The sequence below is a fragment of the Uloborus diversus genome, chromosome 1 (genome assembly GCF_026930045.1).
Source record: "Uloborus diversus isolate 005 chromosome 1, Udiv.v.3.1, whole genome shotgun sequence".
Classification (NCBI taxonomy): Eukaryota; Metazoa; Arthropoda; class Arachnida; order Araneae; family Uloboridae; genus Uloborus; species Uloborus diversus.
Genome location: NC_072731.1, coordinates 76621956 through 76637227, shown reverse-complemented (window position 1 = coordinate 76637227; position 15272 = coordinate 76621956). Strand labels below are relative to the sequence as shown.

General features: G+C 32.8%; 1 protein-coding gene across 1 annotated transcript in view; it reads right to left on the bottom strand.

The window, feature by feature from the left end:
* LOC129230473 (NADH-ubiquinone oxidoreductase 49 kDa subunit-like) overlaps window positions 1–15272 on the bottom strand; it is a 68240-nt gene that overhangs the window by 34797 nt on the left and 18171 nt on the right. The window contains exons 2-3 of the mRNA XM_054864878.1: window positions 5822–5928; window positions 479–588 (exon numbers count right to left, since the gene is read on the bottom strand). Coding sequence (XP_054720853.1) covers window positions 479–588; window positions 5822–5928 — 217 coding nt within the window. The remainder of the gene's footprint in view (window positions 1–478; window positions 589–5821; window positions 5929–15272) is intronic.

The window sequence follows — 15272 nt, the reverse complement described above, 5'->3', positions numbered from 1 at the left end:
AGTTTTGAAGCTCATCATATTTAATCTTTCCAGCAGTACATGTAAACAGCATGTGTTTCATTCTTGAGCTTGATAAATAAAGAAATGAATGAATTTTTGTATAAATGAGTCTTATCAGCTTCAAATTCGCAGTGATGAAATTAATTACATTAAGAGTTAAACCATTGTACTAACATGAATAAAATAAGTAAAATATGTAAATAAAACACAAATTGTGATGAAATATTAGAAAAATAATTTTAAATACTTGGTTTAAGATTTGCATCTTTTTTTAGATTTATTATTTGCTCTATTTCTACTTTTGCAAAGATATTTTGATCACTTTTCATACACTAAACATACATGCTGAAAGATGAATTTATGCACACAGCTGATAAAATTATGTAGATATTTAGTAAAATTAATAAGTTTTCAACCAATTTAAAAATTAGAATAGTAAACAGTCATGTCAAGACTAATAGATTAAAAAAAAAAATACTTCTCCATCTAACTCGAGTAGCAAACGCAACACTCCATGAGCTGCAGGATGTTGGGGTCCGAAATTCAAAATCATATTCTGAATTTTCTTTTCCACAGGTGGAACTCGTTCTGTTACAACAAAGAAAAAAAGGAAAAAGGTTAGAACTTTCAAATATTTAAATCTGTTTGTCACTAGTAACTATACTAAATATACATCTCTATAAAAGGCCAAGTTTGAGTAACAATAACATTTTGAACTTACAGAACAGAATTAATAAGGAAGGTAAAAATTTTCCTTAAAATTTCATTTATCTTTCATTTTTTGATTAATGTTTTCTTCATCCCTTTACTAAACAAATCCATTACACTGCCCCAAAGATTCATTACGTTCATAATAAAACTACAATAAAATATTGGATGTGGAAGTAAAAATTTCGCTTTAGATTTCTTGAAGATATTTATAGAAAATAGCATTTTGGTTACAAAATCATGTTTGCAAATGTTATGATTACCTATAACAAAACACTCAAACTTTCATCAAAAAATAAAAGCTTAAAGCAAATACAAAAACACTAAAGGGAGGATTTTAATAATTCAGTGAATTTGAAAAAAAAATACATTTGAAGCAATGACAAAGGATTACAATTGTTTGCATTGAAACTGCTTTTTATAATTATATATCCAGTGGGACTCGACCAATGCATTGGCCTGGCCAATCCATCGGCGCTGACGGTTCAAAATGTATCCATTGGCATTGGCGGCCGATGCTAACTTGAAGTAAACATCGGCCAATTGGCCAGCGTTTAAGTTGAGTTTAAAAATTCTTTAGCAAAAATGCTAAAATTGGGGAAAAGTCTTTAGCAAATTGCTAAAATTCAGGCTTGACATCTTTGAAGAAATAAATGCACAATAGGTGATATCTTTTAAAATTTTAAATAAAAAATTCAGAATTGTTCTTGATATTAAGGGAGCAAAATTTTTTTTTTTTGAAAAACCCCCATAATGCATTTATTGGGGGGATAAAATGCCCATTAAGATGAAATATTGTTCAACTTAATCACAGTTTATACATGTTAGATATGATTTATGAATACTATTAAGTTCAATATTGCTTCTTCTCTCTCTGATTGTACACCTTTTTCCCCCTTCTTTTTCTTGTTATATTGGAGCAAAAAAGCGAAAATGCTTTGTTCTATTTTCGCAGTTTGGATAGTATTTTCGCATTTTGTGAGAAATGCGACTGTAGCGGAAACCCTGCCATCAGCCTTGAAAAACATCTAAATGCCGATATCAGGGATGTGCCAGCTTAAACCCACTTTTGGAGCAACCTCAGGCACAGGAAAATAGTGACTTTGGAGCAGCTTGGCTCAGGAAAATAGTGAACTAGGAGCAGTTTCGCTCACCAAATGTTTGTTTTGTTGAAACTTGGCGCATGAAAATAGTGTAATTGCAGTGGCAAAAAGTATGTTTTGAAGTAAGGAACTACTACACACACATTATATATATATATACACACAATGAAATAAAATCCTGTGCTACTCTTAAACATTTGCTTGAAGGTGAAAAAAAAAGCATTAACACATTGTGCACACTTTCTTTTGTCAAATATGAAATTTTATTTTGTAAATGCTGAACTTGTAAAGGCACAAAAATGAATGGAAATTACCACACAACATGCACTCAAATAAAAAAAATGAATTGAAATGTTAAGCACAGATAAATTTTTACTTTAAAGTACACTGGTGTAAGAAATTAAGAAATTTTTTAGATTTGGTCAATTATCTCCAGAACTACTAGACCAATTTTAATGAAATTTGGTATGTACATACATTAAAACAGTACAAAACAAATAACCATCCAAAATTTGAAATATGCACGCATGACCACAAATAACACTCATTAGAGTCGGATGGTATAAAACAACGGTTGCAAAATTTAACTAAAATTATGGGTTAGTAGGGGGTATGGTCTCCTCTAACAGACATATAGGCCTTGCAGTGTGATTTCATACTTAAAGTGAAGCAGTTATGGGAACCAGGGGTAATCGTTTCCACTTGTTCAACAACACTGTTTTCAGGCTATGGATGGTCTCTGTAGGGGGTGTTGCGAGTTGCTATTGCCCTCCCGAGAATGTCCCAGACATGCTCTATAGGATTGGAATCAAGAGATATGCTTGGTCAATTCATACAGTGAATATCCTCCCTTTCCCGAAATTCGTTGACCAGAAGAGCACCATGTGGCCTTGTGTTAACATTTGTTAAAATTAAATCAGGGATAACAGCGCCCCTCAAGAGGTAAGCGTAGGGCTCTAAAACCCCATCCCTATACCTCACAACTGTAACAGAGCCTCTCTCAAAGACATGGAGGGGTGTGCAGCCATCCAACTTGATGCCTGCTATATTCCTGCGGCCCATGAGTTTTTTTTCTTCACTTTGCTATGATTTTTGACATATTATTTTCATTAAAAAGAGATATGAATGTCAGAGGCATCTAACTATGAAATTTATTTATCTATTCATTTTTTAAATATGATTTGCCATTGGTTTCTACAATGTACTGAATACAGTTTTGTTCCTTGAGAAATGTTTGAAACCTACATTTCGGCCATCTTTTAGTGAGGTGTTTCCATCGGCTATCGGACATCTTTGAACCATCGGCCAAAAATAGCCATCGGTCCAGCCCTAATATCCAGTCGAACTTGCTTTTGAAGAGCTCTGATTTAACAAGAACCCAGATTTAGCGAAGAAAACAGAAAGATTTATGGTACAATGTTAAGTCCAGGATTGGCAAGTTTTTGCCATGGGTGGGAAAAATCATGGAACAAAACGGGACTTTTTTTCCTACCTAACCAAAACTGGTTTTTGCCAATTTTCACCTATGCAGCAAAAATATAATTTTAACTGAAAATTTACAAACCCAGATTTTCAAATTAATTTATCAGCAAGTCAATAAAAAAATTAAGTAGGCGCTATGACAAAATTTCATTTTTTTAAAAATTTGTTTTCTAGTTTAACATAAATGAAATATTTATTTTGTTTTAAATAATTAAATATTTCAAGTTTCATTTTTTTTAACCCTTAACAGAGGATGTGCGGTCTCACAAACTGCTCAAAAAGTTCATCCAACCACCCCTATTTTATTTTCAGCCCGATTGAATGGTTTTTCCCCAATAGCTTTTTGTTTTAAGACCTTGAACACCTCCCTTGATTATCAGGATGTTTTGGCTAACGCTATTTGGTTTAAATTTCATTGTATTCTTCAGAAGGGGTCTGTGAGATCACTCCTCCCCTTTAGTCTTACAATTTTCGGCAGTAGTAGACATGGGTCTTAACATTACAACCGCGGATATAGGTTCATTTATCTTATCCGCGTTATGCAAAAGAAATGCAAAATATTCTAGATGAGGCTGAGAATTGTTTGAAATGTTTGCAAAAGTTACGTAATGATGTTCTAAGGATAATAAAGGCTGAATTATTCCTGGAAATACAACGTGAAATACCAATATTTAACGGGCTGTCAAAATTCTCCCGTAATGTGATATAATCAATTTTTTGGTATTAAAATGTCCTATATATATTAAAAATCTAAAATAAAATCATTAATTGATAATAGACTTATTTTTATTACAAATAATAAATTACTTACTGCAGCATATAATTTATCTCGAAAAATCTTTAGGCATTTGTTAAATTTCCTCGGAAAAGGAATATTTCAGTTCAAAATTTAAGAATATTTTTTCCCCGTGCTAACAAAAGTGCACAGAATATTCAAAGGAATTTACAGGAATGTATCTTAATTACACAATTTAAAAAAATAATTGAAAGTAGAGCGGTCTCTGAGACCTCACGTCCCCTGTTACGTCCTACTTTTTCACCTCACCTGTTATGGGTTAACATAAAAACAAAATTTACAATTTGTATTAAGACAAAAAAAAAAAACTTATAATGAAAAGGTGATTGTCTTGTAGAACTGGAGATATATATGTTGTTTTTCTGTTCTTGATTACATTCCTCAAATATCCATTTCCCCATAAAAAAGAAAAAAAAAACATATCTCTTTATGGAGAAACAAAAAAGTTCCAATTTTTAATAAATTATAGTAGTTATCTCAAAACTGATTTAAAAAAAATACATTAAAAGAATATGTTGTAACAAAGATTTAAAGTGATTGCTATTGCTGCCATATGATTTTTTTCAAATTATACCATTAATGTAATTAATGATAATAGCTAAAATACTTATTGACAGAGCATAATTTATATTACTGCAGTTCTTTAATTAACATAATTCAATAACTTTATTTGCCATTATTAGGTTTTTGCCATGGTTTTTTTTCCACAGTCCTGGTAAAAAGTACCAACCTTTGAAGTCTACGGAAGTGTAACTTGCTTTAAACAAACTAAAAGCAAGCAATGGTTTTGTGATTTATAAAATTTCTAGCTGATTGATATATCTATCAGACTATTGACTTCTAGCTGAGCTTATCTTTTTTTGGAAAATTTCTTTAACATTCCAAAGTCAATTGAAAACAAGTGATGACTCATAAGACCCTTGTTTTTAATTTGGAGTAGACAAGCTTTTGAAAATTATATAAAAGTTGACACCAATGTTCTTACTTCCAAGAGATACATCTGAAGATTTTGTAGCTCAAATCTAAGCCAAAGCAGATGAAAAAAATAATGAAAGCTAAGACAATAACAGCAAATCAATGTTAAGAATTTGAAGATGGACATTCCTCAACATACTGATTGGCTTTTGAGATGAAAAAGAAATTTCCCACCAAATTTAGGAAGGAATAATTAATTGGCATTTCATTAATATCTCCACTAATTACTATCCCACACAAATAAAACTACATTTAAAGTAATGACAAAGTTTAGGAGAAAAAAAAAGTTTAAAAGAAAATTCCATATTTTTTGATACCTGGTTTGCACTGCAACACCCGGCCTTTCTGAGAGAAAATAGTGTACTAACACACATATGTTTGCTAATTTAAAGGATCACGTGACTTGCTCCCACCAATCACAAAGTGAATAAAAGAAGATATGTCATACATTATAAAGAGTAACATCAGTTCCAGGTATTTTTGTAACAGTCCCTTTTCCTGAGAAAGAAATGAATTTTGTGTAGACACTTATTCAACTTTGTGAAATTTAGTTTTAAGAAAAATATTTTCTCTTATTTACACTGCTCCTTCACTTTAACTGCTGTTTCTATCTTATAGTTTGCTTAAAAATACAACATAAAGCATCAAATTAACAAGTATTGAAGTAATTTACTGCTGTTACATTATTATTATATCAGCTGTAGATAAAAATTAAAGTGTACTAATGAAAAAAATCAAGGCAAAAAGGCAAGGGTACCTTTATATAAAATAGGACTCCATTTTACTCCAGTAAAATTTTCTGGGTACATAACAGGACCTTCAAATTGTTCGAAAAATTCTGCATCAGGATACCAAGTTTTCTTCCTAATATTTTTTGAGAAGAATAAGATTAGTGATCTTCATTTTAAACTAATAAACTGTTAATTCTGAAATTTTTTATAACATAAGATATTTTTTTACGTGATGTTATTGCCTTACAATGGCCTCAAAGCAAAGTACTTTGTGATGTTTTGTAATGTAAAATCATTTAACCAAAATTGTTCTGCAAATTTATGCATAGGCATGAGCAGGGTTTCAGAAATGGGGGTACCACTGTACCAGTAGGTTGAAATTGGACTTTGAAAGGCTCCCGTATTCGCTCGTTTAAGAAAAAATTTCAAATACTGTGAGTAAAAAAGCACTTTTAAAGCCTATGAGGTAAGAAATTAATGAACCTAAAGATGTAAAATTTTAGCCATTTTCGTATTAACTTTCATTTCTATGTGCTAATGGGGGTACCACGGTACCTCTGGTGACCCTCATGCACACGCCTATGAATTTATGTTACATAAATTTACCCTTAGAGCATTAGAAAATGCAACAATTAACGAAAAATGAAATTGTAAATGTAGAATTGTGACCTATTTCAAAGACTGATCTCAAAACCAAAACGGTTTCATACTGGATGGGAGTAAAGGAATATTTGTCTGTTTAGTACTCAGTCTCACTGCAGAAAAATGCTTGAAACTAAAATTTCAGGCACACATTCTTGACCGAAAATGTATTATCTTAGGTAGAGAACTCTGTATTATTGATATGCTAAGGGTTCCAAGAACTTTGATACTGTTCCAAGTTTCAAGCATCATCACAAGCTGTGTTTTCGCCCAGACTAGCTGCACATGTCTAATAGTGCAACCACGAAATGGCAGCACAATTCAAATGGGAAAATTCTTGCCTTATACAGTCAATCACTTAAGGATTGGTCATCCAGGGCAGTTAAGGGGCATTAACACGTTGACACTCAATTCTGGGGATAAAATTCCTTGTATGGGTATGCAGTCTTTTAAATGAGGGAACATTGACATTTGGAAAAGATGCATGTGAAATAAAAAGTAAATAATGTTTTCTTTTATGATAGACATTTTAATATTTAACTAAAAAAAACCCCTTTAAAATTGCAATTTTTTATTATATTTTGTTTATGAATTTTTAAATATATTTTTTGGCAGTTCATATCTGTGGACATTGATTTTTGCAAGGTCAATTTAAAAAAAAAATATACTTAAATTCCCTGTACTTTCCAGGTTTTTGAAGAAATTTTCAAATTTCCATTTTTGTTTTTGGTTGACTTTTGAATTTTCAGTTTCTTTAGGTTTCCCTGTGGCTTTGTAACCCTGATTAAGCAGGTGCAGACAGTCAAAAATGACATTTTCTTCAGAAACTTGGAAGATTTTCTCCAAAATTCAGACTAAAGATGTAATTTTGCAGAAATTCTGCAGATTTCTTCAAATTCAAAGCACAGTAGCCCCTTGTTATATCGCTCATTCCAATCTATCGCCCGTGTTCGGTTCCCCAAAAAATCTTAAAGCCTATGTAAAAAAAACAAAAAGAACCTTACTTTAAGTTTGATACAGAGATGGCACGAAGCGCAATTTGGCCAAAGCTTTGAACAACTAATGGCCGGAGCTTCGGATGCTCTACATGTTGAGCTTTAGCATTAAATACAGGGTTGCTATTTAGTACACATTTTTATGATAAGTCTAGGACGTCGGAAGAAATTGGACAAAATTGAACGAAATGAAAAATAAACTGATTACCCATACATAAATTTATTCTTATGGTGCAATAAAATTAGTATATTATTCTAATACATTTTCTATTATGAATTAATCATTTAATTAAAATAGAATGATTAACTTTAGAATTTAATAAATCTAAAAAAAATTTAATTACACATTGGTGCAACTAATTTTAGATCATAATTTACTTATAAGTAATAAAATTTAACAATGTGAATATGCTATTGGACGTGATTTGACTATTATATATGATAGTAGAAATTAAACTCAATGGGAAAGTCAAATGAAATTTGACTTTTCCACTGAGTGAAATACAAAAGATGTATTGAGATGATTGGAATGAAATACAAAACAAAGATTGAAAAACAAAAAACATTTTATTACTGTTATATTTTTTGAGTTTTTATTGATTTCACCCCATAGTAAAATATTTATGTACAGTAGACACTTGTTTTACGCGGTTTCGATTATATGTGGTTTTAAGATTTGACAACTTTATTTTATTTTACGCGGATGAGTTTCCTTTTTACCTGGATGCAGCAATGCAAACAGATAAAAATTTCTCCCTCTATCAAAATCCAAACTCCTACAGATTTCAGCTTACACGTAATAAACTGCATTTTGGCGTGCTAATAATTGAGCTTGGAGACATTTTATGCGATCGGTTCCAGAGCACTTTCCAGAAGCAAAGTTATTAAACTCACTCAGTTCAGTACGCACTGGAAGAAGAGTTTTTAGGAGTGACAAAGAAGGCCAAAACCAAGGAGGATACCGACTTCGGTGACACACAACCAAAAATGTTCACATTGAAAATTTTGGGACATTCCTAGACAATAGAAATGATCTTTCTGATTTGTTAGTGAAGGAAGATTCTATCATGGAAATGATGCAAGTGATCATGGATAAGTTAATGCTCTGCAAAGAATTACAGAGAAAAATTCTTAATGACTACCAAAAGACTATCATAGCCAGCTTATAAACAGAACACGAAATTAGTTTATGTTTTCTTTATACATGTTGTGCATAAAAATTGATATAAGTACACATTAAACTTATTATACAATTCGTCATCACTAGAATGAAGTATTTTTTTATCTACCGAACCTATCCCCTATTTTAACACTACTATTAGGTCTCAATTTACAGGATTTCGATTTATGCGGCATTTCCGTGCAATGTAACCCCAGCGTAAAACAAGAATCTACTGTTCTCTGCATATTTTTATAAATATCTTAATGTCATACAAATTAAGTAAAATCACTACTTTAGTAGGATTATGGGTTCTTAGAGCAGTGTACCAAAAGAGGCTATAATGAGCAAAAATGCACAATAAATGCATTTAACATCATATAATTCCCCATAAAGGCAGGTGGGGCATGTTGGTCCGCTTATTTACTGGACTCAACCCATGCATTGATGCCAACGGTTCAATAATTTAGCCATCGGCATCGGCGGTTGATGCTAACTTGGAGGAAACTTCGGCCCATTGGCCCTAAAAAACATCGAAAAGCCGATGGAATTTGCCAATGTTTTCGAAAAAAAAAGGACCTTTGCTGTTTTACTTTTGAATACAAAGTAAAGACAGTTATGGCTTTCATATAAACTTTTTTACTTGAATTTCGGTATGAATTTTTATTTTAGTCCACTGCATTGAAATTTTAATACTGCATTCAGGTACATACAAGTTAATTACTGCATTGTTTTTTTACGGCTGGATGTGCGTATGTATCTCTCATAAGTCATAACTCAAAAATGGTAAGCTGTACAAGGTTAAAATTTCGTATGTGGGGTCTGAGTACGTTCCAGTTGTGCACTTCCCTTTTTGTTTTCAATCGAGTGTTCTAAAAGGCCTATTTACACATTTTTTGTGGCTATCAATTACTTATTTCAATGCAAAACTAACATAGCCTCTTAGACTGATCATTTGGTGATATACTGCCGAATTGGAGACCAACTTGGAAACAAATACCAGATGGTAAAACCAGTTTTTGTGACATTTTGTTACATTCCCGTTGAACTGACGGTAATTTTTAATTTTTTGATATTTGTAATATGAATCACAGTAATGCAGTCTTTCTGTATCGCTTTGGCGCGGTTAAAAGTTGTAGGTAGAGACGTACCGAGTAGCCGAGTACCGAGTACTCGGCCTTTCACTACTCGGCCGAGTACCGAGTTACTGAGTACTCGGCCTTTCAATACTCGGCCGAGTTACCAAGTACCAATTATGTTTTAAGAAGAACCACCGACACACATGTGACGAACTTTGAACTTATTGGAATAGTAGTATAGACCTCCTTGTCCATATAATAGTTTTTAAAACTAAATTCCTGCTGAAATTCAATTGCGCATTATATAAAAAATTGTTTGTGTCAAAAATTTTACAAAAAAATTATTTTTAAAATTAAAAATAAATAAATAAAAGGTATGATTAATCAAGTTGGAATTAAAACAAATTACAGTAAAATCCCTCTAATGCGGACACTAACAGGACTTTTTTTTTTGTCCGCTATAGAGAGGTGTTCGCAGGATAGGGGTTTAATAATGTTATTTGCATTGGAACTGGGGAATTAAAAATTGTCGGCAGAGGGGTGTCCGTTAGGAGGGGTTTCAATGTATACCAATCAATTATAGTTTTAGCCCACCAAACATAATTTTTTTAATGCAACAAATGTGCAGGAACACTGCAGACACGTGTTTCTGCCCCCCCCCCCTCGTTACAAGGAACGTCTTTTTTAGCGCATAACATGTGAGCCAAAGAATGTAAAGATATTCGACAAAAAAATCTGACTGTTGTCGGATGCCTTTAAATCCACGAGCTACCATTTTGTGAATCGAAAAAGAATTCCTTGTAATGCCAAAATACGTGTCTGCAGTGTTCCTGCACTGTACTTTTAACGTTGTTATATTTCCTTTTATTTTTTAAGCAAAGGTATTTTTATATTTTTTATAACTAATTTTTGTTTGTAGCGAAAATCCATTTTTAATATAAAAGCTCCATATTTTCTATACTTACCTTGTTTGCATAATTTTTAATAAATAAGTTTTATTAACTTTGGGGACATTAAAATCAAGATTTATTCTATTGAAGCATTACAAACTTCATTATTCTCAAAATTTAAATCTGACTTATAAATTTTAATTGTAAATGATTGCAGAATATAATGCTTGCTCTTTTTTTAATAAATTTTAGGGACAATTTTTACCTTGGACAATATTTACTTTTTTGCAAATACTCGGTATTGGCCGAGTATCTGATCAGAATTTGCCCGAGTACCAAGTAGTTACCGAGTACTCGGTACGTCACTAGTTGTAGGCCCATCAAAATACATTTTGGGGTCCTCTTTCTCTATCACGGAACTTATGAAACATTTATCATAAGGTAAAATCCATGTTAATTCAACAAGGAGCGCAACTTGATGGTCTCGGATTTTTTTGAGTTTAACCGTATGTTAAAATTCATGAAAAATTATGAAATATGTTTCTTTTTGTTTTGCCCAAAAAAATTCCTGGGTCGAGATACAGGCACCCAAAGATGGCGGCCCCGTCACGATTTCTCCTTTGGAAGTTTCGTAAATTTTCAAGTACATTATCTCAGGAAAGATACAGCATATTTTGTTATGGTTTGTTTTATTTAAAAGAATATTTTTTTTTGTTTAAGAAAATATACCAAATTTTGAAAAAAAAAATTAAAAAAAAGTCTTTTGAAAAAAAGAAAGTTTAATTTTTTTTTTTTTTTGACTTATCTCGAAAATGCCAATTTCCAAAATTTTCATTTTTTTACTATTTATTAGTACCACTGAGCACTACGTTCCCTGAAAAGGAGAGCTTCTACTTTTTTGTGTAACAGATTTTAGAGGCATTTGAAACTAGTATGTTGTGGCCATCTCATGAAACTTTCTTCTATATCTTTCGTATAATTATAATCACTCCCCATGCCTGAAGGGGTAGCAATATTCCCAACAAAAACAAAATTACACACACCAAAACGGAACGACCATCCCAATTCCCAATTTACCTCAAAAGCGAAGCAAAGAATAGAAAATTGAAAATTATTTTAAAAGCCTTGCTTAAAATAATTACTAACATTTATTTAGAAACACAAGATGGCAACCGTTAAAAGGTTTAAATCATCGCGATTTTCTTCTCATTTTCCAACAATTAAAAAAACGCAAATTACGCAGACGACAGTTTATAATGATTTATCTTTCTTATTGTTCCAAATATAAAGCTATTTTTATTCACACAAAAAAAAAAAAAAAAAAAAATCAGCCCCCCATGGAGCGATTGGCGCTGAAATTGAACCAACACCTGTGTACATATAGATTTACATTTATTCCACATTTCATCCAGAACGTAGCATTACTTCTTGAGAAATGGCACTCACAATGGAAAACAAAGAACGTTCAATTGCGCCACCCCCCTTTTTAGCTATTGACGCAAAAATAGAATCAGCTCTTATACCCTCTAAGGGCTACTTGGCGATAAATTTTCTGTTTGATTCCGTTCATTATTTCGTGAGATACAGCAGTCGCAACTGATGACAAAAAACGTTCTATAGCTCAACCCCCCGTTTGAGCAATTGACACAAAAATTGAATCAGCACCTGCACCTGTTAGGGGCAACATATGAACCAAATTTTGTTTGATTCCGCCAGTTACTTCTTGGGGAATAGCAGGCAAGCACAACTCAAAAAATGTCCCACTGCTCCACCCCCCCCCCCTTGGAGGAATTCACGCCAAAAACCAATGGGCACAAGTTCACATAGGGGCACATATGTGTATCAATTTCGTTCGATTTTATGTGGTAGTTCTGCTGTAGAGCGGCCACAAAAACTGGTCACGCACTTACGTGACACACACACACATAGAGACAGACATTTTCCATAAATGGTCGAAATGGACTCAGCACACCTCAAAATGTTCGAATCCGGCAAAATTCGAAATTCAAAAATTTGCATGAATCCAATACTTTTTTCTATATATTAGATATAGAAGAAAGTAAAAAGAAGGAAAGGTGAGGGGTATAACCGACTAATGATAATGAACTGGCAACCATTCCCCCGCACAGTCTTCATTTGAAAAAGAATTCTTTCACAAGACAGCAGGTGATGAAATTAGCAATAAAAAATCGCTTTAATGAAGTAGATATATTTTTTAAACAAGGTACTTTTTCCAATATTCATTAATTAAAAAAAGAAATAGGGGAACTGAATCCTAACCCCAGGAAGGGTCCCTGAATCACATCCCTCTTAAGGCACTCAAATATAGCCAAAAGTGGTGCTTTAAATATTTCAGCATCAAAAAATTTTCGGAAGAGAACTCCCGAATAGTGATGTGCCGTATCGTTAAAAAGTAGATCCGTGGATCCGGATCATTAGTGTCAAGATCCGCAGATACGGATCTCAAAATTTTTTTTACCCAATTCAACTATCCAAGTGTAAAATTTGTTATGGAAGGTATTCCCGTCAGAGTAATGGCAGTTTCTTCAAAAATTGTCAACTGCGGCAAAAATATAATCAAGAGTATGATTTACTCTTTAAAGAAATCTCTGTTAAAATTGAGAAAGAGTTGGAAGGAATGGGCCAGCGCTGCATTAATGCTCAGATGGAATGTGAAAAATTATTTCTACCCTGCTCGGTAGATGTAGGATACAGGAACAAGAGTGTAAAGCTGCTACTGGACAGGCCAGAAATAATTTTTCGCATTTTATTTCAGCATAAATGCAGCGCTGACCCATTCCACCGAACTTACTCTGACCGACGAAATACAGGAGCCGGGAACACCTATACAAACAGTAAATACAATAGAGAATTTCTCACTTTTTTGGAAGGATGCCGAGAAAAACAAAAATGAAGAATATCAGAAACCCCAAATCAATAACAAAAATTAATATTAAATTAAAAATTAAAAAACCAAAACATGTCCCAGTGAGCCAACCTCATATTAAGATGAATTTCTCTGGTCAGATTACTCATTTGTTAAGAAATATGAACTGACAGCAGGTAAAAATTTTAATTCATTGAGCTTTTTCTCCTTATCTTCCAACTATGAAATTGCTACCAATCACGCGTATAAAGGCTTAGAATTGCATTTAAAATTTACTTAACAAGATTATAGCTCCTACTGTATATCAGTTGGAAGTTTCAAATAATTATCAAACGCAGAAAACTTGGTTCTTTCAATTAGGGCCAACATTTTTATCATACGGGTAAGTTTTTACTACCCTTATTTTGAAAAACGTTAAGTCGGTTTTTAATTAATATCTCCGGTAATTAAAGTTCTACAAAAACGAGGTCAAGCTAAGAACACTTTTGATCAAGTCGTCTTTTGAACGAAAAATGAACTATCAAAGTCGGTTTATCTGTTTAGGAGCTAGGATGATACAAAAAGACACACTGATACACACTTTAAAACTTATTTCCCCTTCCTTTTTGCAATGGAAGAACGGGGAGGGGAAAGAAATTGGCTTCTGAAATGATACCTTAAAAAATTTAAATAGGGAATAAAACCTAATTTAAACAGAATTTAAGTCTTTTATTCAAATATTTAAAAAATTTTAGAATAGAAATGATCTGTTTAAGATCCCTCAAAAAAGGAATTGATACAGATACAGATCTTTATTTTCCTTCAGATATCCGCAGATACGGATATCCGGAACATCACTACTCCCGAATCCCTTCCTTTGAATTCACCACAAATGTCCAAAATTTCAATTTTTAAGGCTTCAGTTTCTAAATTTTATTGCATTAATAGTACCCTCCTTATCTATAAACATGACTTATGATCGCCTAAAAATTTTAATACTTTAATTTTGGAAACTTTTTGAAAGAATCTTCCTACACCCTTCCTTCTTAAGTCATCTAAAGATGGTTCAAAACAAAGCTCTTAAAATTTCAGAAACGGAAATATTTCGGGCTGGGGTGCGGAATACTCCCCCCCCCTCTTATTGTGTTTACTAAACGCAGTGTAAGTTTTTGTTTAAGATTAATTTTTCTATTGAGAGAGCAACTCCCCTCCACACATCACCAAAGACAACCCAAAGTTTTAAGACTTCAATTTCGAAAATGTTTTGAGAAAGACCCCTGCATTCCCTAACTCTTAACTCACTCAAAAATAGCCAAAATAGCATTTCAATACTTCAGCACATAGAAATTTTCAGGAAGACCCTTCCCCCTTCCGAACTCCTTCCCCTAAGTTCACTAAATTTGACTTAAATTTGCGGTTTCCCCTTTTCATCACTGAAGATTTAAGATTTTAAATTCTAAAACTTATTGAGAGAAAACCTTTGAATCCCTTCTTCTTAAGTCTTCCAAAGGATACCTAAAGCTGAGTTCTGAATACTTCAGCTTTGAATTTTTTTTGGGGAAGGGGAACCCTGAACCTTAAAACGGTTTAAAGTTGCGCTTTTAATACTCCAGTTTTGGAATTTCACCTAAAGAGATTCCACTCCCTCCCTCTTGACATTGCCAAAGACAGACTAAATGTTTTAAGGCTTCAATTACAAACACTTTTTGCTAGAGGGTCCCAAATGCCCTTTCACTTAAGACATTTAAGTATAATCTCAAATAGTTTTTAATGCATCAGCTACAAAACATTTTCATGTTAGAAAACCAAAACCATCTCTCATAAATTCACCAAAGATTGCATAAAT